At 55.4% G+C, this 22,041-nt stretch overlaps 1 protein-coding gene across 13 annotated transcripts in view; it reads right to left on the bottom strand.

Annotated features, from left to right (window-relative positions):
* The window catches only part of ARHGEF10L (Rho guanine nucleotide exchange factor 10 like), a 180,720-nt gene that overhangs the window by 41,757 nt on the left and 116,922 nt on the right, over positions 1-22,041 (bottom strand). For all 13 annotated transcript variants that reach the window (XM_074380158.1, XM_074380161.1, XM_039473886.2 and 10 more), the window contains 7 exons: positions 21,675-21,856; positions 18,981-19,096; positions 18,302-18,429; positions 16,703-16,803; positions 8,235-8,356; positions 2,103-2,189; positions 741-967 (listed from right to left, as the gene is read on the bottom strand). In XM_074380158.1, the coding sequence (XP_074236259.1) occupies positions 741-967; positions 2,103-2,189; positions 8,235-8,356; positions 16,703-16,803; positions 18,302-18,429; positions 18,981-19,096; positions 21,675-21,856 (963 nt within the window). The remainder of the gene's footprint in view (positions 1-740; positions 968-2,102; positions 2,190-8,234; positions 8,357-16,702; positions 16,804-18,301; positions 18,430-18,980; positions 19,097-21,674; positions 21,857-22,041) is intronic.

Here is a 22,041-nt window from a genome sequence, read left to right as displayed (position 1 = left end):
CGGCAGTGCCAGGCCTGGACTCCCAGGGGTGCAGCCCACCTCAGGTCTTCACTGATCCTGACTTTCACCTCCCAGTGCATGGAATGAACACTCCCTCTCCCTTTCTGCTACGGGAAGTGGTCTACCCATCCCGCACAGGTCACAGCTGGCCCTGGGCCTTCTGACTGCGAGTTGGTTTTGCTGACTCACAAAGCCCCAGACGTCTTACAGAGGGCAGCCCCCTCTGCCAGTAGTGACCTCTTGATCTAGAAACACCCTGGAACCCTCACCCTGCCTAGCAAGGGGAATGAGGGCCACAGATAGTGAACATTCAGTGACAGCTAAGTGAACTGAAGTCCTCATGCGGCTGTGTCTCAGTGGGCTCTCACAGCAGCCCTGTGTCAGGGGATTCTAGTCCCTACTTTATAGATGAGAAACTGAGGTTCAGAGAGGTTAAATGAATGCCAAGGACCCAGAATAAGGAAGTGGGGAAGCCAAATTTCAAACCCAGTTCTGGCTGACAGCAGAGCCAGCATCCCCCTCCACCAGCCATGCTGCCTGGGAGGAGCCAGTCAACTGAACTGCAGGCAGCTCCCGACTCTTTGGCTCCCACATGGGCAGCTCTGGTGCCCACCTTCCCAGAAACCAGGGGCAAAAAATGTTGGTGGGCAACAGGCAGATCCAGAAAGCTACAGGGACAGCCCCCAGCCACTGCCCAGCCCTGCACAGGCTGCCTTCACCCTTCCTCCCAGGCCCCTCACCTGCCATCCTGGAGCCCAAGGCAGATGGTTGGGTGCACTGTGGCCGAGGGGTCAGCAGCTGTCTGGCTCTCGTCTCTGCTCTCTGCCTCCTCCTCCTCCGGCTCTGGGATGTACTCCATGCAGAGCACAGGGGATGCCAGTGGGAAGGACTTGACGGTGCGGGGTGAGGGCCGGTTCAAGGAGAAGATTTCCACCTGGCCCCCTGCGCCTTCCTGTCTGCCCCCAACCTGGGAGCAGAGACCCAGAGAGGCCATCAGGTGAGAGCCACAGGAAGGAGCAGAGGAGGAACCTCAGCCCTGCCTTCCCAAGAACCCCATCCCTTGAGAGAAGCATCCCTTCACCTGCCCACACACATCCTGCAGTCACAAAGGTCATTTAGCCCCAGCTGCCATGGCAACAAATTAGTTTCAGGGCCCACAGGAAATAAGGTAAGGAGCTAAGGTGGACTAAATACTCAGTCGGCTTTCTATTTCCTCCTCTGCAGGGTACCTTTCAACTAATATAAAGTAAACATCTACTCCATCCCTTTAAGATGCGCTTCTCTGTGTTGATCATTGTTATAGCTCTGTATCCAGCATATGATACATACTCAATATATTCTTGTTGGATGGATGGATAGATGAATGGATGGGTGGACAGATGATGGACAGATGGATGGAAAGATGCATAGGTGAATGGATGGGTGGGTGGAGGGATGGATGCATTAAATATATATTCTTGTTGGTTGGATAAACGGATAGGTGGGTGGATGCATAGATAGATGGGTGGATAGATGGACGGATGATGGACGGATGGATATACCACGGGCTAGAGCATGGGGAAATGGTGAGAAACAAATCACTCTCAGAAGGGGAGCAGCAGTGAGAGGGCACAATTTGCAGCACAAGGAACATGGTGGAGGGTACCTCATTTGAATCAAGGGAGGCTTTGCCAGGAAGCCCAAGGATAGAAAGGTGGGCTGGAATCTCTGCATGAGTAGGGCACTCGCCAGCCCTCCCTCCTGACTCCAGGAGTGAAGACCCTGAGACCCAGGCCCTCTGCACAGCTCTCCTAGCCAGCCCTGCCTCCTTTGAGACCCAGGCCCTTTGCACAGCTCCCCTTTCACTTCCTTCTCAGCCCTGTCACCATTTGCAAAAGGCATCCTCTCTTATTTGCTCCCTGGTTTTCTGTTGCTGCAAATGAGGTTGCACCTCCCAACTCCAAATACAGTGCCTGGCCCCAGAGATTCCCAGGAAGACCTTGCTGGATGAAGCTGCATGAGATGAGGCAGGCAGCTGCTGTCCCCAGCACCCCTCTCAGTTGCCGCTCTCCCCACTCCTGTCCTGAGGCCACAATGCCCAGCTGGGCAGGGGGATGACTCACCCAGAGGTAGCCCTGTGGAAGGGAGGTGCTGACCGCCGAGAAGCCCAGCAGGGGACAGTTGACAGGACTGTGGACCAGGCCTCCAAGCTGCAGAGACAGAGATGGTGCATGTGGGGTTAATCCTTGAGGTGCCCAGATGCCAATATTTGGCAGATTCCTGGGCCCCATCCGACTCTCCCTGGATTAGAATCCCTGTGGGTGGAGGCCAGGAAAGCAACATGCTTCCCAAGTGCCTGCTTCTCCAGGAAGTTCCTACCCGCTCACATTTATTCTTCCTCTCCTAGAGCCTCCTGGCTAGAAGAGGCCTGCACGAGGCTCCATCAGCCCAGAACCTCTGAACTGAGCAGCTTCCAGGTAGGGTTTCCTGAAAGCCACTAACACCTACCCCTCCTCATTTTACAGACAGGGAAATGAGGGTCACAGAAGGCCAGTGACTAAACTAGACCACAAGGGAGGTGAGTGGCAGGGCTGGGCATCTTGTGAGGGCCACACACAGAAACCAGGGTTCAGCCTGTCACCGCTATCCCCAGTAACCATTCCACTTGCCCGCCCCCCGCACCACTGAATCAGCTGCCCCAGATCCCGTGTTGGGTGGCCTCTCTCTGAGGCCTGTCTCCTGAGCTAGACCTAGCCTGGCCATTCCCTCTCTCTGGCCAGGACAGCAATTCTAGGAAATGGCCTGGCCCTCTCATGAGCCACATTGCAGGAGGAGGAGACAGAGTAGAGACAGCTCTTGCCAGAGGGAGGATGCAGCCAGCCACTGGGCCCTTTTCCAGGCAGCTGCTGCCCTCTGCTGGTGCTGAAGGCCGCAGCCAGCCCCAGCCCCAGCCCCAGCCCCATTGTTAAAATATTCACACAAAATTTGTAACAGCCACGGGCCAGGGCCCTAAGAGGTCACCTCCTCCAGCCTCCTCATTGAGCAGATGCCAACTTGAAGGTCAGAGGGGGCCGTGCCTGGCTCAAGGTCACACAACATGTTAGTGGCAGAGTCGGGGTTAGAATTCAAACCTTCAATGCCTGGTTCAGGGCTCTTTCTATTCTGGTTGAATTCTACCCCAGAAGCCCGGCTGCACACTAGAGGCCTCAGCACTCGAGGGCCCCAGCTCTGCCTACTGAAAAAGTGGGTCCTCACATTCAGAGCAGGGTCTTCACTAAGTCTGGCCTCCGGGCTCCCTGTCTTCTCTGCTTCCTGGTGGCTGCATCTAGCTGAAGGTGCACACTCTGCTGGGCTGACGCTCTCTCCGCTCCCTTGGTAGAAAGGGGACCATGGCAGCCCTGGCTCAGCCATTTCCATGGCAACTCCAGCAGGCCCTGATGTCAGGTAAGTCAACAGAGCTAGGTCAAAAATGACAGAAAAAACTCAAATGGCTCCTTCACAGGCAACGCCCTGGCTCTAAAAGTCTTGCCGGTGCCAGGAAGCTGAGAAGTCAAGGCACCCTATGCAGAGGAGAGGAGGGGAGGCTGTGAAGGGGAGCAGTTTGGGTATAGCCAACCCAGCTTCAGCCCCGGCTCAGCAGTTATTATCTGGATGGTACTGAACAAATCAGGTCCTCACCCACAGAGCAGAGACCCTGAAATCTCTCAGGATGGCCATGGCAACTGGAGAGGGAAGATGTAAAGCCCCAGGTACCCAGCACCCTGCAGCTGCTAAGGCTTACCAAGGGCCTCCCATGGGATATTCTAGCACTTCACACACATTAGCTCATTTCGTCAGAGCAATGTGATGAGGGGAGAGAAATCACGGATGAGCAGGAGACAGGGTACACAGCCAACAGCAGTTCTGGCTGAGGTCAGCGAAGGTCAACACAGAGCCAATGGGCTGGTGAGCTTTGACCTATGGCCACAGATCTCCTCTGGGTCTGGGCTATACCCTTTAGGCCCCCAAGGTGCTCGAGTTTTAAAGCATCTCAGAGCAGGCAGCACTCTCATCCCCATGCCCAAGGCCCTGTCCCCGGGCAGGCTCTGAGACTGACCCTCAGGGGAATGGGTTTGCACTGAGCCCTCCCTGTCCTCCTGCCACCCCGGATGGAGCCAGGGGCCCAAGGAGAACCTTCGGCAGCCCAGTAGTCAGGCCTTCAGAAAGGCCACAGAATAGATTCCGGTGTCCTCTCCTTCCTGGGGACCAAGATGTCCTCAGGTGTTTGTTTCCATTTCTTGAGCCCTGAGCACACCCCATGCAACTGGCTAAACATCTGACCAGAATCGTAGCGAGATGCTGTGACCACCCCAGTTTAAGATAGCATGAGCTGAGGCAGGATTCCTGATGTCACACTGCCGCGATCAAATCCAAGGCAGGTGGCCCCTGCTGATGCTCCTTCACCCTCCCAGCCAACTCCCTAGAGTCAGAAGGTCTTGGTGTGGCCCAGCATGGGCAGGAGCCACTGCTAGCACAGATGAGACCTATTCCCGCCTCCTGCCCCGACTCTTCTCATCCCTTGAAGGAAAGAACCCAATACACCCTCAGCCGCTGGTACAAGAGCACTAAACCCTGTCCACACAGTGGCCAGCAACTTCCTCAGCCCAGCCCAAGCCCTTCCTAGACAAAGAGTATGGGCCAGCGGTTGTCATGAGGCCAGGCCAGAGCTGGAGGCCCCCCGGCCCCAAGACCACCTGGAAACGTGGCAGGCTGGCCGGGGGCCTGGGCAGTGGTCCACACACTCACATCGGTTTCTGCAGTAATTGGACAGGGCCCTGGTACTCCGAGGCCCTGATTCATCAGGCTGCCAGCACAGAGCTGATGGGGCGCGTTTGTCGGAACCAGTGGTGGAGTGTGGTGCGGGCAGACTGGGACGGTGATTTGAGGCCTAGCAAGTGGGGCCGTACAGGCTCAGCTCGGGCTTCTGGGGGCTCCACAGGCCCCTGACCCACAGAGATCCACTCGCCCCCCTCCACTAGCCCTGGTGCTCCTCAGGAGACACTGAGCCAGGGCCAACGGGACTGAGGGTGCTTCTGGCGACACGTTCCTGGGCCCCGAGAGCTCCCACTGAGGAGGTTCGTGAATGCTGGTTCCCCAGGCTCGAGGTGGCAGAGGCTCCCCACCTAGATGGGGGTTTCTTTTGGGGAGGCCTTGGTGGCACTGGCCAGTCTGCGACTTCACCATGGGGGTCTGATCTGTCAGGGCTTGGCCTGCCTCCTGTGTTCTCAAGAGACCCAAGGTCCTCAGGGAGACAAAAATCCAATGCCCAACGCATAAGCCAGCCAGGGCCAGCCTTTTGCAGGGATGCGCTAAGGCCAAGCTGGCTGCAGGCACAGTGGGTCCTGACACTCCCTGCCTCCAGCCCAAGGCCCCGAGGCCCACAGGTAAGCCCCCATCTGGCATACTCCATCTGTCACCACTTCAGCCAGGCGCTACCCCAACACATCCCCAGTGTGTCCCCATCTCCCTTGCCCACTGCCTCTACCAGGGCTGGGACTAGGGTGATGGACCAGGGCACCCAGCTTGGGTGCAAAATTTAAAAGGACATCAAAAACTCAGTCACACACACACAAAATACAGTCAGGCAACTATAAAAAAAATCAATATTAATGCCAAAAAATCCACAACGAGTAAGTATTTAAGACTTTAAATACAGACCAAACCTCACCCTGCACTTGCACGACCTTGGTCACTCATTTCACCCTAATCCTGGCCCTTTACGTCCCAAGAAACAGAAAGAGCGGCCGGACCACGGGCAGATACTTGCTGGTGTGATCATTTGTAAGCACTGCATTAAAATAGTATTTATCTTGATTACTGAGATTTTTGACATCCGCTGAAATTTTGTGCCCGAGGCGAGGGTGTCTTACTCCAGTCACAGCCCTGGCCTTTGCCCACAGCAAGTCCTGCCACATCTCAGCAGGACCCTGAGCTAAGCTCTGGACTGCTCCCTTGAGAGCCACTTTTTTCTCTTTTTTTTCCCGAGACAGGGTAGGCTGGGGTGCAGTGGTACCATTTCGGCTCACTGCAACCTCCGCCTCCTGGGTTCAAGTGATTTTTCCACCTCAGCCTCTCCGGTAGCTGGGCCTGCAAGTTTCCACCACCACGCCCAGCTAATTTTTGTATTTTTGGTAGAGATGGGGTTTCACCATGTTGGCCAGGCTGGTCTCAAACTCCTGACCTCAAGTGATCCACCTGCCTTGGCCTCCCAAAATGCTGGGATTATAGGCGTGAGCCACCCCACCCAGCTGATATCCTTTCTTATTTATTTATTTATTTGTTTGTTTGTTTATTTATTTATTTATTTATTTATTTACAGGATCTCACTCTGTTGCCTAGGCTGGAGTGCAGTGGTGCAGTCACAGCTCACTGCAGCCTCAACCTACTGGGCTTAAGCAATTATCTCACCTCAACCTCCCAAGTAGCTGGGACTACAGGCTCACACCACCACACTCAGCTAATTTTTGTATTTTTTTGGAGAGATATGGACCTCACTATGTTGTCCAAGCTGATCTCGAACTCCTGGATTCAAGTGACCTTCCACCTCAGCCTCCCAAAGGGCTGGAATTTCAAGCATGAGCCACCGCACCAGGGCCCAGTATCCATTCTTATCTGCAATTCACTCTCACACACCAGCCAGAAGGATCCAAAAACTCCAAACTATAAATCAGATCACGCCGCTCTCCAGCTTGGGAAGCATCTGTTTCCAAGGCTTTTCACTGCTCTGAGAACAAAATCCACACCTGACCCAGCCTGCGAGGCTGGCGTGGTCCAGCTCACCCACCAACTGACCTCAGGGCCTGCCCTCTCTCCTCCTGCCTCTCCTGGCTTCCCCCACTGCTCCTGCTGCACCCTCTGTGTGAGTTTGTCTACTGGGAATATTGTTCCCATCCCTGGGCTGAATCCTTCTTGCTGTTCGGTCTCAGTTTAAATGTTATCTCCTCCAAGAGGCCATCTCTGAACCCCAACTCTAGCCCCACGCATGTATCTACTGTAGGTCAAGACAACCCTGGCCACAGACCCCCTGTGGCTCTGGGCAAACCCCTTAGGCCCCCAAGGTGTTCAAGTTTTAAAGCATCTCACAGCAGGCCCTGATGTCTTTATTACTCACCTCACTCTCTTCTATGTCCTTTAGTTTGCTGGGGTTTTGCCTCTCTCTCTCTCTCTCTCTCTCTCTCTCTCTCTCTCTCTCTCTCTCTCTCTCCTAGGATTCAAAGCTACATAAGGGTTCAAATCTTGTACGTCTTAGTCACCACTGTATTCCCAGGATCTAGCACACAATAGGTGCTCAACAAATTACATGCAGAATGGACAAGTGAACAAACGAACTCACATCTCAAGGGTTTGTTCTTTCAGCTGTTTAGATCCCCAATCTACAGCCCAATTGGCACCTCTCTTGTGGCTCACCAGTCTGGGCCTGGGTCCCCAGCTGGTGCTCCCATCCCTGAAGCTGAGATGACCTCATCTCCCTGGGAAAGGGGAGGCAGGAGTTGCTCCAGACGGAGGGCGAGCTAGGACAGGGCGTGAGGGCCGGTAACCCGTGGGGGCCGAATGGCCCCGTGGTTAAGACCCTGGGGGTTGTGATCAGGGAGGCCAAGGTCCAAATTCCTACTAGCTGTGTCCTTTTAGGAAAATCATGGCACCTGTCTAAGCCGTAGTTTCCTTATCTGTGAAACAAATAGGGGAACATCTACTCATGAGGTTCTTACAGATGTTAAAGTAAGAGAATGGCAGGAAAGCAATGGGGAGACACAGCCGGTGCCCAACATGCACGAGGCCTGATGGTGCTGGAGTGTCCCATGATGAGGACAATCCCTGCCCCAAAGCTGGCTCCCGCCTGGCGGACCGCAAAGCACAAACCCACAGTGTCTGGCACAGCCACTTCGGCATGAGCTGGAGCCATGCCATCAGTAGATGAGATCATTGCTGTTTATTATCCCAAAATAAGGGAATTTTCCATGCACTTGACCCACAGTGGTCACTCACCCCTGGTTTTTTTTTTTTTTTTTTTTTTTTTTTTTTTTTTTTTTTGGTGGGAAAGCTGATTCCGAAAGCAACAAAAAGGTTTGACCAACCCTGTCAGTAAGAATTTAGAAGCCGCAACTGGAACCTGAGCCTTCCCTGCTGTGGGTGCTCCCCGGAAACTCTGGTTCTCCCAGGTGAGGGGGAGCCACAGCGACCTTCAAGGTCGGCTCAGCAAGATCTGCTCCACTCACCTGCAGGCTGAGCGCCCGGGAGGAGAAGGCAGGGGTGCAGCAGGCCAGGATCGGGCACCAGAACGGGGCTTTGCTCTTCTTGTCCTCATCTGGGCATAGCCAGCCTGGCTGGTTCTCCTCCCCTACAGCAAGAGGAAGGAGGTGGGTAGAGCTGGTCAGAATCCAAGGACCAACCGGGCCATGAGGAGCCCTCCAAGCCCAAGGCAGCCACTGCCGGCCCCAGAAGCCTGGCCCCACCCAGTCACTCCCCACCCGACGCCTGCAGGACTGAGATGAAATCCAGCCTCGGGAGAGATGCCGTGGCCAGGGTCTCAGTCAGGGAGTTGAGAACCTGAAGGTCCCAGCTTGACCTCCCTACTGCTGAACACCCCACAGCCTGCAGGAACTGGGTGACTCCCTGTGCAAGTCACCCCAACTCTTTGAGCCTCAATTTCTTTGCCTAGAAAATAGGAATGCTAGAAGTGCCTCCGTCCTGTGCTTGCTGTGAGGAGCAAATGAAAAAATAGGTGCGAAAGGGTTTTTTAAAAAATATATAAAGATGCTGAACAGGGTCCAGGCCCCTGTCACCTTGAATTTCTGTTACAGATGAGGAGGCGGACCATGAACGAGCAAAGGACAAGAGGCCCTCACACTTGCCTGCGGTGGTGATGGGAATGCCGGAGGATCGCATTCCTGCTTCCTTCAAGACTGCCCTGAAATTAGGGAGCCACCTGCCTCCAGTGTACTCAGCCCAGCTGTGCCGCAAAGCTCCCAGTGACCTGTTACAAGCACAGATGCCCACCCCGATCCCAGACCCGGGACTCACCATGGGAGACCAGACCGCCATGCTAAAGAGCATCTGCTAAACCTCATTCTCTGTGGAGGCTCCTTTCCACGGCTCAGGGCTCTGCTCACGTGCCCCCTCCTCCGAGACGTCCTCCCTGACCACCCTGACTACAGTGGCCCCCTTCTCTCAGGAATCACTCTAAAGACCCCATCTTACTTTCCTCACAGTCTGCACGATGATCTAAGATGATCTTGCCTACCGACTTGTCTGTTGTCCATTCCCGTAAGTCTCTAATCTCAAAGCTGTAGTCAGCGGGGGTCTGCACTGTCTCAGCCACCACTGTCCCCTGACACCCAGCACACTGCAAGGTACATAACGAGTGCTGGGAAAACATCGCTGGAAAGAATGAATGAAAGGAGGGAGAAAAGGAGGGAGGGAGGGAGGAATAAACCACCGTCTGCCCTGAAGAATTCTCCCTGTGAGGGAGCCCCTCCTTCCTTCCACTCCCTAAGAGGACTCCCTTCCAGGAAGCCACAGCAGGGGCAGGCATGATGAAGACACCACCTACTATGCGCCCACACATCAGGCACCACACTGACTGCCTCTTCCCTGGCTCAGTCTTCACAATCGCTGAGCACAGTCAGAATCATTATTTTCACTCTACAAAGGATGACACTGGCACTCAGGGATTAAGTGACACAGCCAGGCCACAGCCACAGCTGAGGGCAGCACCCAGATCCCGGCCTGGGTCTAACACCCAAGTGTGAGTTCTCTGCACTAACCTAGGCAGCCTTCAGCAACCCCGCCCACCTATGCTCCGTCGCAACAGCCTGTGGGCACAGATGCTGGAGTAGCTCCGCCGCAGGCAGCCCAAGGAAGAGGCCTCTTAATGCAGTGACCCCAAGCTGAAGAGCACCCAGAACGCCGAAGCCACAAGGGCAGGTCACAGACGGAAACACTGTGATGCAGTCTCCCCACCCCACGCACTCCTCCATGACAGTGAGGAACCCGGGACCTACAGCCAGCCTGCCCCTGCCTTCAGAGGGACCAGCTCAACCTGAGAGTGCCCGTCGGCCACACTGGGGCCCCCTGACACTACAGCATCCTCGCTCAGCAGTCAGGCACATCCTGCTAAAACTTACGTGTGACCTCACCGTTTCCCTGCTCGGAAACATCAATGGAGTCCCAGTCTACTCAGAGTAAGATCCTAACTCTTCTGGAAGAGCTGCGAAGGCCCCTTCTCTCCCCAGCCTCCTCCCTCCCCAGCCTCCTCCCTCCCCAGCCTCCTCCCTCCCCAGCCTCCTCCCTCCGCCACCAGTTCCACTGTGCTGGACTGTGCTCAGCAACCTCACCAGGACGGGTCCGGAGGTTCCCTCTGCCCAGAACACTGTCCTTCAGCTCCCTAGGGCTGGCTCTGTGACTCCTCTCCTTCTCAGAGGCCTGCACTGCCCATGTCCCCTGCCCTGGCCTCCACCACCTGCCGTTTCAGCCCGTCAGAGGGCATCACGCCTCTCACAGCTACTCCCTGCTCCTCCACCCGTGTGGCTCTTCTTTGTTCGTGTGTGTGCACATGTGCATGTGTGTGCACGTGGAAGTAGGGGCTCCCCCACTCTGCTGGTATTCTGCGAAGGCCAAAACCTTCCACACTATTTCCTTCTACACCTCACCCGACCCATTCATGCAGGGCTGGACCCACCATAGACCATCGATACATCTGGGAGCGGGAACAAAAAGTCTCTTCTCAGAGTGTCATTTTCCAGGTTTGTCAGACGTACCCATGACATGAACGTTCATCTGACTCGCTTTCATCAAAGAGATCCTGCTGGGTCAGAGAGACGGGCTGGACACGGGTGAGGAAGGGCTGCCCGAGGGCAGCACCCGTGCCGTCACTGCCCGGAAGAGGTGGCATCTGAATGCTGGCAGAGCAAGAAGAGCTAGAACGAGGGGGCAGGTGAGGATGCTATTTGAGAAGAGAAAGACATTCGCAAATGTCAGGCACGACAACATGAAGGCGCCAGCACCCCGCGGCTCACACCCTCCAGCCTGAGTCACTGAGCGGCGAACTCATTCTTGAAGTGGGCCCGGAGGCATCCTCCATGTCGGGCCCTCTACCCTCCTGGGCCCTGGGAACAGAGTCATGAAGGCCTGATCCCTGCCAGCAGGGAGGAGAGGCCGACATGAGAGACCCTCAGGGAAAGGGCACGACTGCACGGGGCATGCATGGCCGTAACAGATCCCTCTACAGGCCCCACACCTCACAGTTTCCACGCTGCCTCACTGCAACCTCACAGCCATCACTGGAGGCAGGTACTTCCATCCGCGCTCCATGCTGGCCAGCGGAGGAAAGGGGAAAGCAGGGGAGGTGCCCAGGCGCCAAGGAACGAACCCACCGGGACGCCTTGCGACGCAGCTCACCCCGGGGCAGCACAGTGCGCCTAGCCTCTCCCAGTGTGCAGGGGCTCACCACGCTGCCTCTTGGACAAGCCCCCGGGCAGCAAATAAAGATAGGCCTGATTTGAGAGCTCGTCCCTGCTCTCAAGGAAGGTACAGTCAAGCAGACCCTCACCTCTACCAGACAAGAGCTCTGGTCTGGATCCCCTGTTCCTCACCCCACAGCCTGCAGGAGCTGGGCAGACAGCACTTCCCCGCCCCAGCCCCGTCGCCAGGGCTCCCAAGCTCATCTCCTCTCTTTCTTCCCTGAAAACCCACAGCCCATCAAGTCCTGGCAATTTACTAGTCTGTATTTTTTTAATGATCTGACCTTCTCCTTCCAGATGGTGCCTTCCCTGCCTGTGGCTGGGGACGTTATAAGAAAATGGAGTCACTGCTCCCCATCTGCCACTGCCATTGTTCCCGTCACAAAACCAGAGCGGCGGAGACCAAATTAGAAGGCTGTTGTCGCTGAAAATTGAAAGCCCGCTTGGGATAAGTGACATTAAGAACTGGCGCCGACGGTAGAGCCGTGATTTCCAGTCGACGCTAAGTGGGGGCTTATTTAGCAACAGGCTCTGTTTGTCAGCACCCCCTGGGCCTGAGACCCCCTGTGGGACACAGGGAGCAGCTCCAGGGTGGCAGCTCCCCCAGTGCCCTCAGAACAATCCCCTCTGGTCTGCTAGATGGGCCCGGGCAGATCGCACCTCAGCCTCCAACTCGCTGTGTGACACTGAGCCAGGTACTTACCCTCTCTGAGCCTGTGGCCTCAACTAGAAAATAGGGGAAAGAACTCCATCCATCTGGAGTTGTGAGCACTGGAAATAATATACATCATGCCTAGCAGACACCAAGCACTCAGGAAGTAGCAGCCATGATGGTCACTGTCCTTGCTGCTCATGGTCTGACCGTTGCTATCACTGAGGGCAGCTGAGCCCACCATGGGCCCTGCCCTGCTTCTCCAGCCCGACCTGCCTCCCAGACTCCTACTGGACTTAGTTCCAGCATCGTGCCTTTACTGCTCTCCTTGAGCTTCCCAAACTTAAGGCCACCTTCCAGATGCTGCTCACACCTCCCCAGCACCACGGAGATGCTGCTGGCCATAGCCAGATGTCAGGCTGGGCCAGACCTCAGCAGGCATCTCATCCAACCACCTGTGTTCCCTGCAGAGAGGGCCATGGTGTCCAGGGAGGCCAGGCAAGTGGCACAGTCTCCCAGCTGGGGTACAGGATCGGGCTCCAAGGTCATGGCCTCGCCCCCACTCCTGGACAGCAGACCCATCCCTCCCAGCTGCAGGGCGTGGGCAGATCCCACCACCAGCCTGTGGGAAAGGGGCGAGGGCCTAGGACGTGGCGGGGTCTAGAACGCACTTTGCACACTGCCAGGGCTGTGCTCAGGACCCAGCAGCTAGAGTCATGACTGCAAGGAATACTGGTGTCAGTGTGACAACACAGGCCAGAAAACTAAACCAAATGAGAGGCGGCAAGGGAGGGCGCAGCCCTGCATTCAGGCTTGCTGCCTTGGGCCACCCGGAGATATCCCTGTGAGTCTGGCATTAGCCCATGGCCTGCCAGGCCCATGTCCCCTTGAGAGGCGGGAATAAGGAGCGCCATGGGTGGAGGGAGCTCCACCCAGGGAGGGTAAGGGGCAGCAATTCAGCTTTGTGAGCAGAGCAGGTGGTGAGGGGAAGGGTACAGGAAGGGAATTCAGGGAGCCCCCTACCTCACCTCTTCCTTCTCTGGGACCTTCCATCTACAACCCTGTTCTGGAGCTTTTACTAACAAGAACCTAGCTGGTAGAAAGAGGCCCTGTACTGAATCATGTGTGAACTCAGAAAGGCCATTCCTCATCTAAGATGCAGACACCCCTGTCCTAGGAGCCTCTCTCACAGCTCCTGTGTGCCAAGGGCTGGCTATCTAGGCATCTCCCATGCACCATCTCCCCACATTTTCATGACAGCCCCATGCAGGAGGCACTGGCATTTCCCTCATTTTCTGGTGGAAAATCCAAGGCGTCTAAGAGTTAGTTTGCTGGGATGACAGAGCTGGTCAGTGGCAGAGGTTGGAATGGAACTCACGTGGTCTGGCTCCATTTCCCATGGCGCCAAGGACCATGGCTTACTGCCTCTCAAACCTGCCTGTGTGCCTAAGAATATCACAGGGCCCTTGAAGACCCAGTCCAAGTTACAAATGGGAAAACTAGGTCTCGGGATGGAGTCTGCCCTTCCCAGGACCACAAGGCATAGTGCTGGCCATGCTGCGGTTTGAACTGGGACCCCAGATTCCCCAGGGCTCCCTGCCCCTCCAAAGGGCAGAGCTGGTCCCCTCTCCCAGGCCCCAGGTCCCCCACTGCATCTCTCTCCTTTCTCTGTCTTCAGATTATGATCCTGACACTGTAGTCAGGAAAGGAGGAAGATACAGAAAATAAAATAAAGGAATAACATCCTTTGTGAATAAATGTTTTTAACATATTCTATTTCTAACGGGCTCATATTATCATTCCCTCCCAAACCAGGCACTGCAGACTAAAAAATATATATATTGGCAAAATAAAAGAAACAAATTATTCAAGCCCCAGGGGAACCCGGGCATTCAAGTAAGATTTCAAATGACTCTCCTTCCATTAAAACTTTTGCTGCAGTGAAGCTGTGTGGAGATAAGGCAGCCTGGCGTCTTCACAGGCTGCTGAGAGCTGGGGCTGCCCGAATTGCAGTCTTCTGTTTCTCCAGCACCAAGCCCCACCCAGCAAAGCATGTGCAGTTCAAACAGGAGATTCAGCTGCCTTTAAAGCCGGTGTACACGTGGGGCTTGGGGGACACTTCCCAGGATGGAAGTAGTGCACGGGGTGGGGAGGGGAGCGCAGGGCCCAAGGGGCGGGGAAGCCACATTAGCCTTTCTGAGGGCCAGAATTCGCAAAGTCTTCTGCCAGGGACAGGGCACTTTCTGCTTAAAACCTTGGCTACACCCTCTAAAGGCCTCCTAGTCACCCAGAAACATTCAGCTGAGACCAGAGCAATATCAGCGCTGGATCCAAGAAGAGATGGGCTGAGTCAAAGCCTCTGGTCCAGGCTCCTCCGCAGGCAACCCCTCCCCATTCCCACCTCCACCTCCACCCCTGCCCCTCCCAAGCCCTCTCCACACAGCAGCCAGAATGACCCACTTAAATGAGAATCGGATTGGGACATTATCCACAACAAATCCCATACGGCTCTCCCCGGCTTCCCAGAAAACCCGCCCCCAACGCACCCACCCACCTGCCTCTCTCCCCTTCATCCTCCAGGGCTGGCCACTCTGGGCTTCCTTTTATCCCTGCCTTGGGGCCTCTGCACTTGCTGCCCCCATGCCTGGATCACTCTGCCCAGATCTTTGTGAAGCTCCTGAGGTTCCCGCCTCAGGGGCCCCCGAGCTGGCAGCCCCAGCCTGGCTCTGTACCCGGCACAGCACACTCCTCCTTGCGGATCTGCTCCCCATTTAATGTCCGCCTGCCCCTCATAAATCTAAGTTCCTTGAGAGCAGGCATCATTGTTTTTATCATTATTCTTTCCCCCATGCCCAAAATGATGTAGTCTCAATAAATAGTGTTTTTAGTTAATGAAAACCGTCAGTGACAAAGGTCCTAATTTCTTTTCTCTCTTTTTTTTTTTTTTTGAGACAGAGTCTCACTGTATGACTCAGGCTGGAGCAATCTCGGCCCACTGCAACCTCCGCCTCCTGGGTTCAAGAAATTCTCCTGCCTCAACCTCCCGAGTAGCTAGGACTGCAGACATGCACCACCACACCTGGCTGATTCTTGTATTTTTAGTAGAGACAGGGTTTCGCCATGAAACCAGGTGGTCTTGAACTCCTGGTCTTGAACGTCTGACCTCAGGTGATCCACCCGCATCCGCCTCCCAAAGTGCTGGGATTATAGGCATGAGCCACCACACTGGGTCAAAGGTCCTGACTTCTTTCCAGAAATGTTTTAAAACCTATTGGAAATGTATGCTTCTCTATAAAAAGATCACATCAGAAACAAAAAAAAAAAAAATGTCTTGCTATTGGCTGGCATCGGCAAATGGGAACTGCAGTGCAGAGAGAGAATAACACCTTGGCCTGGAGGGGACGTAGGGCCTCTGTCAACTCAAAACATGGACAAGTAAATTAACTATGACTTAACGAATGCAGTCTGCAGACAACCTCTCGCCAAGCCAAGAAGCAGAATGAACAGGATGGAGACTGGGCTTTGGAGGCAGCCCAGATCTGCCTCTTCCTGCTGGGTGACCTCAGGCAAGTCCCCGCACTCTCTGGGCCTCAGAATCCTCAAAGGAAAAAGAGATTCTCAACAGACCGACTCTTAGGACTACTGGAATGCGAAATGGAAAAGATGCTCATAAAATGCTCAGAAAAGTGCATGTAAATGTCCATGTATATCTGTATTCGTATCATGGGGTGCACGGAAGAAAAATATAGTAAAGAGGTCTTCGGTCTTTGAGAATCAGTATAGTCCCAACTTGCGCCATTTTTCTGGGTAACAGCTTCATTGAGATATAATTCAGTTACCGTAAAATGCACACTTTTAAAGTGCACACGTTGAGACTGGGCGTGGTGGTTCACGCCTGTAATCCCAGCACTTTGGGAGGCCAAGGAGGGTGGATCACAAGGTCAGGCGATCAAGACCATCCTGGCCAACATGGTGAAACCCTATCTCTACTAAAAATAAAAATAAAAAAATAGCAGAGCATTGTGGCAGGTGCCTGTAATTCCAGCTACTCAGGAGGCTGAGGCAGGAGAATTGCTTGAACCCGGGAGGCAGAGGTTGCAGTGAGCTGAGATCACGCCATTGCACTCCAGCTTGGGCAGCAGAATAAGACTCTATCTCAAAAAAAAAAAAAGCACATGTCACTGATTTTGGTGTAGTCACAGAGTTGAGCAACCACCACCATCTAATTTTAGAATGTTTTCATCACCCCCACCAAAGAACCCCTTAGCAGTCATTCTCCGTTCCCCTCTCCTCCAAGGTCCCTGGCAACCACTAATTTACTTTTTGTTGAGTTCCATCAATTCCTAGCTGGAGAAACTGAGGCTCGGAGAGGGGAAGTGACTTGTCCAGGGTCACAAAGCAGAGCCTCAGGACTCAGGGCTCTGGCTCCAGCTGTTTCTCTACCATACCGCCTCCCTCTCACTTGGGAGCCTCCCTGCTCCCCCCAAACACCCACCCTGTACCCTCACACACCCCAAACCTCCCCTCTCCTCACCCTTACCCCCCGAGGCACTCTGCCTGGGGCTATACTCACGGAGTCCAATTTTGGCCAAATGTAACCTGTTGACCCAGGAAATCTTGCTCAGGGGGTTGGGGGTGATGAAAACCACCATGAAGCTGATGGGGCGGCCAGACCTGTGGTGAGAAGGGGAGGGTGGACATGTGAGTGCCGTCACAAGGGCCAGGCTCCCCCAGCTGTCATATAGTACTTCTCCAACCCATGTACCCTGGAGATCAGGGAGGTCCGGTCACAGCATCCCCAAAATGTGGCCAAAGAGGCCAGTGACTTGGCAATGCCTCGGTCCCCTGGGGGAGGAATCCCTCCACCCACAATGGCCCCTGAGGGAGGTACCTGGCCAGAGTGGCCGAGCCACGCTCCCCAGCCTGGCTCCAGGAGCCTCTGGCTTTGTGCCCGGCAGAGCCTCTGCAGCCTGTGACTCCACCTGGTCAGTGGTCAGCTGTCCACAGGCCTTAGACACCTTACGTGTCTGACCACGTGCCTCTGGAGGGAGGAATGGGTCTCGCTTGGGTCTGTTCCCAGCACCTGACATGGGGCAGTTGCTCATTAAATGTTTGCTGAGTGGACACATGAATGAATGAATGAAGAAATGAATGAATGGGGTTGGACACCAGCTTGGGGCAGCAGCCAGAGGTTGCTGTGGTCACCACACACTGTCCTCTCAGCTTGGAACAGTGGGGGCCTTCCCAGCCCTTTGTGGGGTGGGCAGGGCAGTGTCACAAGCCTCTAGGGTGCACATGGAGAATGGGATGCAGAGAGAACAGAGACGGGAGAAGGGGGATGGGCAGACCACTTGGCAGGGAGGCGGCAGATTCAAAGCTGCTGAGCCTCACCCTCGAGCCCATGGTCCTGCCTCTAACGATAGTGCTGCAACCTTCTCTTCCGTACAGTCGCTGTGCTTGTGATACTCTGTCTCCACCTTCACTCCACCCTGGAGGCCAAAACCTGGGCACTGAGCCCACTCATTGCACTGGCCTGGGCTTCAGAGTCAGACCCCATCAGGACCCAGCTCTGCCTCTCACGATGTGGGCTTCAGCCTCTCCTGCAACTCTGAGCCTCACCTTCCTCATCTGTAAAATGGAAATAAGAAGACCAACCTTACAAAGCCTCGGGAGGACCAGAAAGATGCATTTCCCTGTCTCTGCCAGGACAAGCCTCTATGTCTATCATCAATCCCACAAACCTCAGCTGGGGTCTACTGTGCACCACTCCCGTGATGGGCATTTTGGGGGTGAGGTGGTGCTGAGGGGAGGCTGGGTCCAGAGACAGGAAACACAGGGCCTGGCCTGGGGGCCTAAATAGACTGATGTGACTAAAAAGGACATAGTACAAATGGAACTGACCAGTGGCAGAGTGTCTGAGTATCCTAACAGTGGGCTGGGCTTATCCAGGATATGAACAGGGTGTTCATTCATTCATTCATTCATTCATTCCACAATATTTTCATGAGCACCTACTATGTGCCAGGTGCTATCCCAAACATGGCCCACAACGCCTATGTATCCACTCCTACCACAGAGGACAAGAGGGCTGCAGGTACCCTCTCCAGACCCCCTGCTCCACTGGTAGCCCAGCAGAGGCAGTAGCCCTCCCTCCAAGACGCCCTCCTCTCACTTGTCGGGTTTCCCAGGAAGCAGGAGCCTGAGGCGGCACTTGTTAGCCGAGTGGATCTCTTCCTCCTTCACCCGCATCAGCCTCTGCAGGGCCAGGCACCAGTCTTGAGCCACGGTCATGTTCAGGTTCTAGGGTTCAGGAGGCCAATGAGGTCATCACACAGCCCATTAGCTCCCCAGAAGCCACACCAGAGCCTATAGGAATCACAGCACCCAGAGGAAGAGGAACAGAAAGGGTCCTGGAGCCTCGCTGAGATGGCACATTTAGTCTCAGGCAGGGCCAACTTGCCATGCTCCAGGCTTCCCAGCCCTGCGCTCAGATGCCACCTGACAGCCCTCCTCTGAGAGGGATGCACCGTCCCAGCCAGGTTCCCCTCCAGACTGGGCAGAGGCCCAGGAAGGGCCACATGACTGAATGGCCACTGTGCAGAGAACAAAGGCCCCGCAGCCAGGCTCCACTCAACCCGAATCAGAGAGTGCACCCAAACCAGGGGCCGCACACAAGATTTCCAGGCAGGGACACACAGCTTCAGCAGCGACGGTTGCCTGTGGGAGCTCAGAAGCCAGGAGCACATCTGGGGCGTGGGCCAGGAGAATAACTTCTCCCTACTCAGCCTCTGAATCCAAGCATTGCCCACAGCAGGGAGCTCAGGCCGACAAGACCAGGTCAGGCCACGTACCTGGTAGGTGCCGTGCAGCGTGCTGACGAGAAGCGTGATCTGCTCCACCACGGCCAGGTCCTTCTGCAGGTCCTGAAGCTCCTGGAAGAGGCGCGGGGGGCCGAGGTACACTTTATCTGGGCAGAGAAGAGATCAACTCAGGCTCAGGTAGAGAGGGTGCTAACAAGAAGCCAAGCATCTGCTCACAATAGAAAAGAACCAGAAAGTGACGTTAGCCAGTTCCTGCCCTGACGGAGCTCCCAGACTAGCTGGGAAGCCAGATCCTTTCACCGATGAAGTCTAATACCTGAGATCCAGGCCACAGTCAGTCTGTACAAAGGGCTATATGGCACCACAAGACCAAAAGCAAGGTGTGCCTGGGAGAGATGAGCAGCCTTTCTGGGGCTGGAAGTGAGTGTGATGAGCACTGCTGAGAGAGAGACAAGAGCGTGTGCAAAGGCACTGTGGTTTGAGGCAGCCATGACCAGCAAGTTGTTCAAAGGCATCCTGAGAGCCCATCGTGTGCCAGGTTCCATGCTAGACTGGAGGGACAGCAGCACACAAGACAGACAGGGTCGCCACTCTTCCGGAGCTTATGACCTGGGCAGGAGGAGTGGTGGAGGAGCAGTCAGCTAACGTGGTGGGTGGTAGGAGGTGGTGGGGAGAAAGAGATCAGTGTGGTGGGCCAGTGATGGGGTAAGGGGGCCCAGATCCCTGGTGATGATACAGATGGAGTAAGGGTGCGATGGGGGTAGGTGGCAGCAGCTAGAGATAGAGTAGGAGGGTCCAGGAGGACCAGATGGGGAAGGCCTTGAACGCTGGGCTAGGCATTTGGACTGTATTCTCTAGGCCATGGTTTTGCATGCTGCGGTCTTATGAAACCCCAGGGGAGTGGAAGAAAAGCCTTATTTGGGGTCTTCGTTTAGATAATTATGTGAAAAACAGGTGTGCATCCTGAGTCACCCGCATGGAGTGAGTTTAAAGCCATGCTCTGCTGCCTGGTATCAAGGCTTCCATGGACTGTGGCACCTGAAAGGTCACTGGGTAACAAGCAAACAGGATGGCAAGCTTGGGATGTGGACGACGCGCTCGCATCAGAGAGGGGCTCTGCAGTGGCCCAGACTAAGGGAGCTTATGGGAAATGCAGATCCCCGCAGGGCACCCTGTGGCACTGGCATGCAAACATGGGGGAACCTCTCCACCAGGGCCCGTGCCACGCCCACATGGCAAGCAAATTGCTTTCATCAAAACACCACCATCCGTCACATGACATGAATGCTGTTGATTTGCATGCTATGGTTTTGTGGCTTTCTTTTTATTCAATTTGTGATTCGGTTTTGGTTTCATGGTTCAAGGGCTATAAGCAGGAGGAGTTGATTACAGGGAGTTATGCATTTGTATAGATTTGAATAACAATATAATGAAGGGTTCCACAGAACTTCTCTTGCCCCTTTAGAAGGGGTCTTGCAGCTGGTGACTCTGCTTTGAGGAATGCCGCCAGATACCTCATTGTCACTGAAGGAGGGATCTCCTAAGCATCCCTGGAATGCATGAAGGATGCTAGACTTCGCGGCTGGCAGAAAGGAAGCCTGTGCCCCAAGCGGCGGCGAGGAAGAGCGCTGTCGAGCCAGGGCAGAAGGTGCCTCTGAGGAAGGCTCGTGGGGCGGAGGACTCTTCCTACCCTGCAGGGCTGCGGAAAGAGACAGCATCTGGAAGTGGGCACAGCTGCCCCTGCCCAGCACCCAGACAGCAAGAGTAGGTGGTGTAATCACTCCCTCAGAATTTCCAGAATTGTGGGCGGCCCATGAGGCAACCTCCTGGGTCAGATGGTGGACAGGGAGGGAAGTGAAACCGTGGCGCCTTTCTCACTCGTGGAAGATGCCCCTGGGCACAGGGCTCCTTTCTGCTAGCCCTGCAATTTAACATCCTTCATGCATTCAAGGAACACTTATTAATGCCCAGCATGCCCTGGGCTCCCCGGACAGGTGGGCAGCCAGGCTGAAGGGAGAGATGCCAACCAATCAATCGCCCATAAAGGGGAAAATGCACCGGTGGTCTCGAGAGCACGGAGGAGCCACTTGGCCCAGCAGGAGGGCATAAGCAAAGGCTGCTCTAAGGAAGTGCCAGTTGAGCCAAGCATAGATGAGACAAAAACAAGATGGCAGGAGAGTACTTGGCAAAAGCACAGGCTGGAGAGGACATGGTGGGAAGCAGCGCGGCCCACCTAGCAACCAGAGAGCCAGCGTGGCCACAGCAGAGAGAAGGGGCAGAGGGAGGTGAGGTGGAGGCAGGTGGGGCGCCCCCAGGACCGGCAATGGGAAGCCACTGGGGCGGGGATGACGCGCACTGATCCGACCTGCGTTTTGAAGAATCAGCCCTAGAGATGGGCAGAGGACAGACAGGAAGGGGCACAGGGAGGAGGAGGGAGGCAGGGCAGCCAGGCAGCTGCCAGAGCAGGACAGGGTGTGTAGTGGCCAACATGGAGGCAGAGCAAAGCGCGTGGGTTGGGAGACACACCTGCACACACCCAGGTGAGGTCTTGGCTCTGCATTTTGGTCCAGGGTGGGGCTGCAAAACCAGGACAATCTTCCCAGCCAAGCCCAACAGCCTGTTTAGGGGTCCCTGAGACGGGGCCAAGCCTGGGTAGGAGCAGCCCAGGCGGTGGCTGGTGAGGGTGAGGGTGACGCATGTAGGACACAGGGAGGGGGTACTCACTGTGGGCCTGTCCTGAGGCGGGGGCCTTCTTGGCGCCTGCGTGCTGGATGAGCACGTTGTCCTTGTCATAGGTGCCACCATCCTGGCCCACCTCCACCACCTGCACCTGGGGCAGCGCTGTGTTCCACTTCACCACATACTTGGGCCCCAGGGGCACCAGGCTGCTGATCTCCAGCTGGCCCCTGTCGGAACAGAGAGGACAAGGCCCTGGAGAGTCTGCAGCCACCCCACCCAGGGCTGGCCCAGGGCACTGCTCCTCCACACTAGCTCAGCCAGGCTTCACGCAGCCCCAGCACAAGACCTCAGACCAAAACCAAGCCAGGCAGAGCAGGGAGCCCTTGCCAGGGCAGAAGCACCAGGCACCCAG

This window comes from Saimiri boliviensis, chromosome 11, assembly GCF_048565385.1.
Source record: "Saimiri boliviensis isolate mSaiBol1 chromosome 11, mSaiBol1.pri, whole genome shotgun sequence".
In the NCBI taxonomy this organism is placed as follows: domain Eukaryota; kingdom Metazoa; phylum Chordata; class Mammalia; order Primates; family Cebidae; genus Saimiri; species Saimiri boliviensis.
The sequence above is the reverse complement of the archived record's forward strand: the minus strand, read 5'-3'. Positions and strand labels throughout refer to the sequence as shown.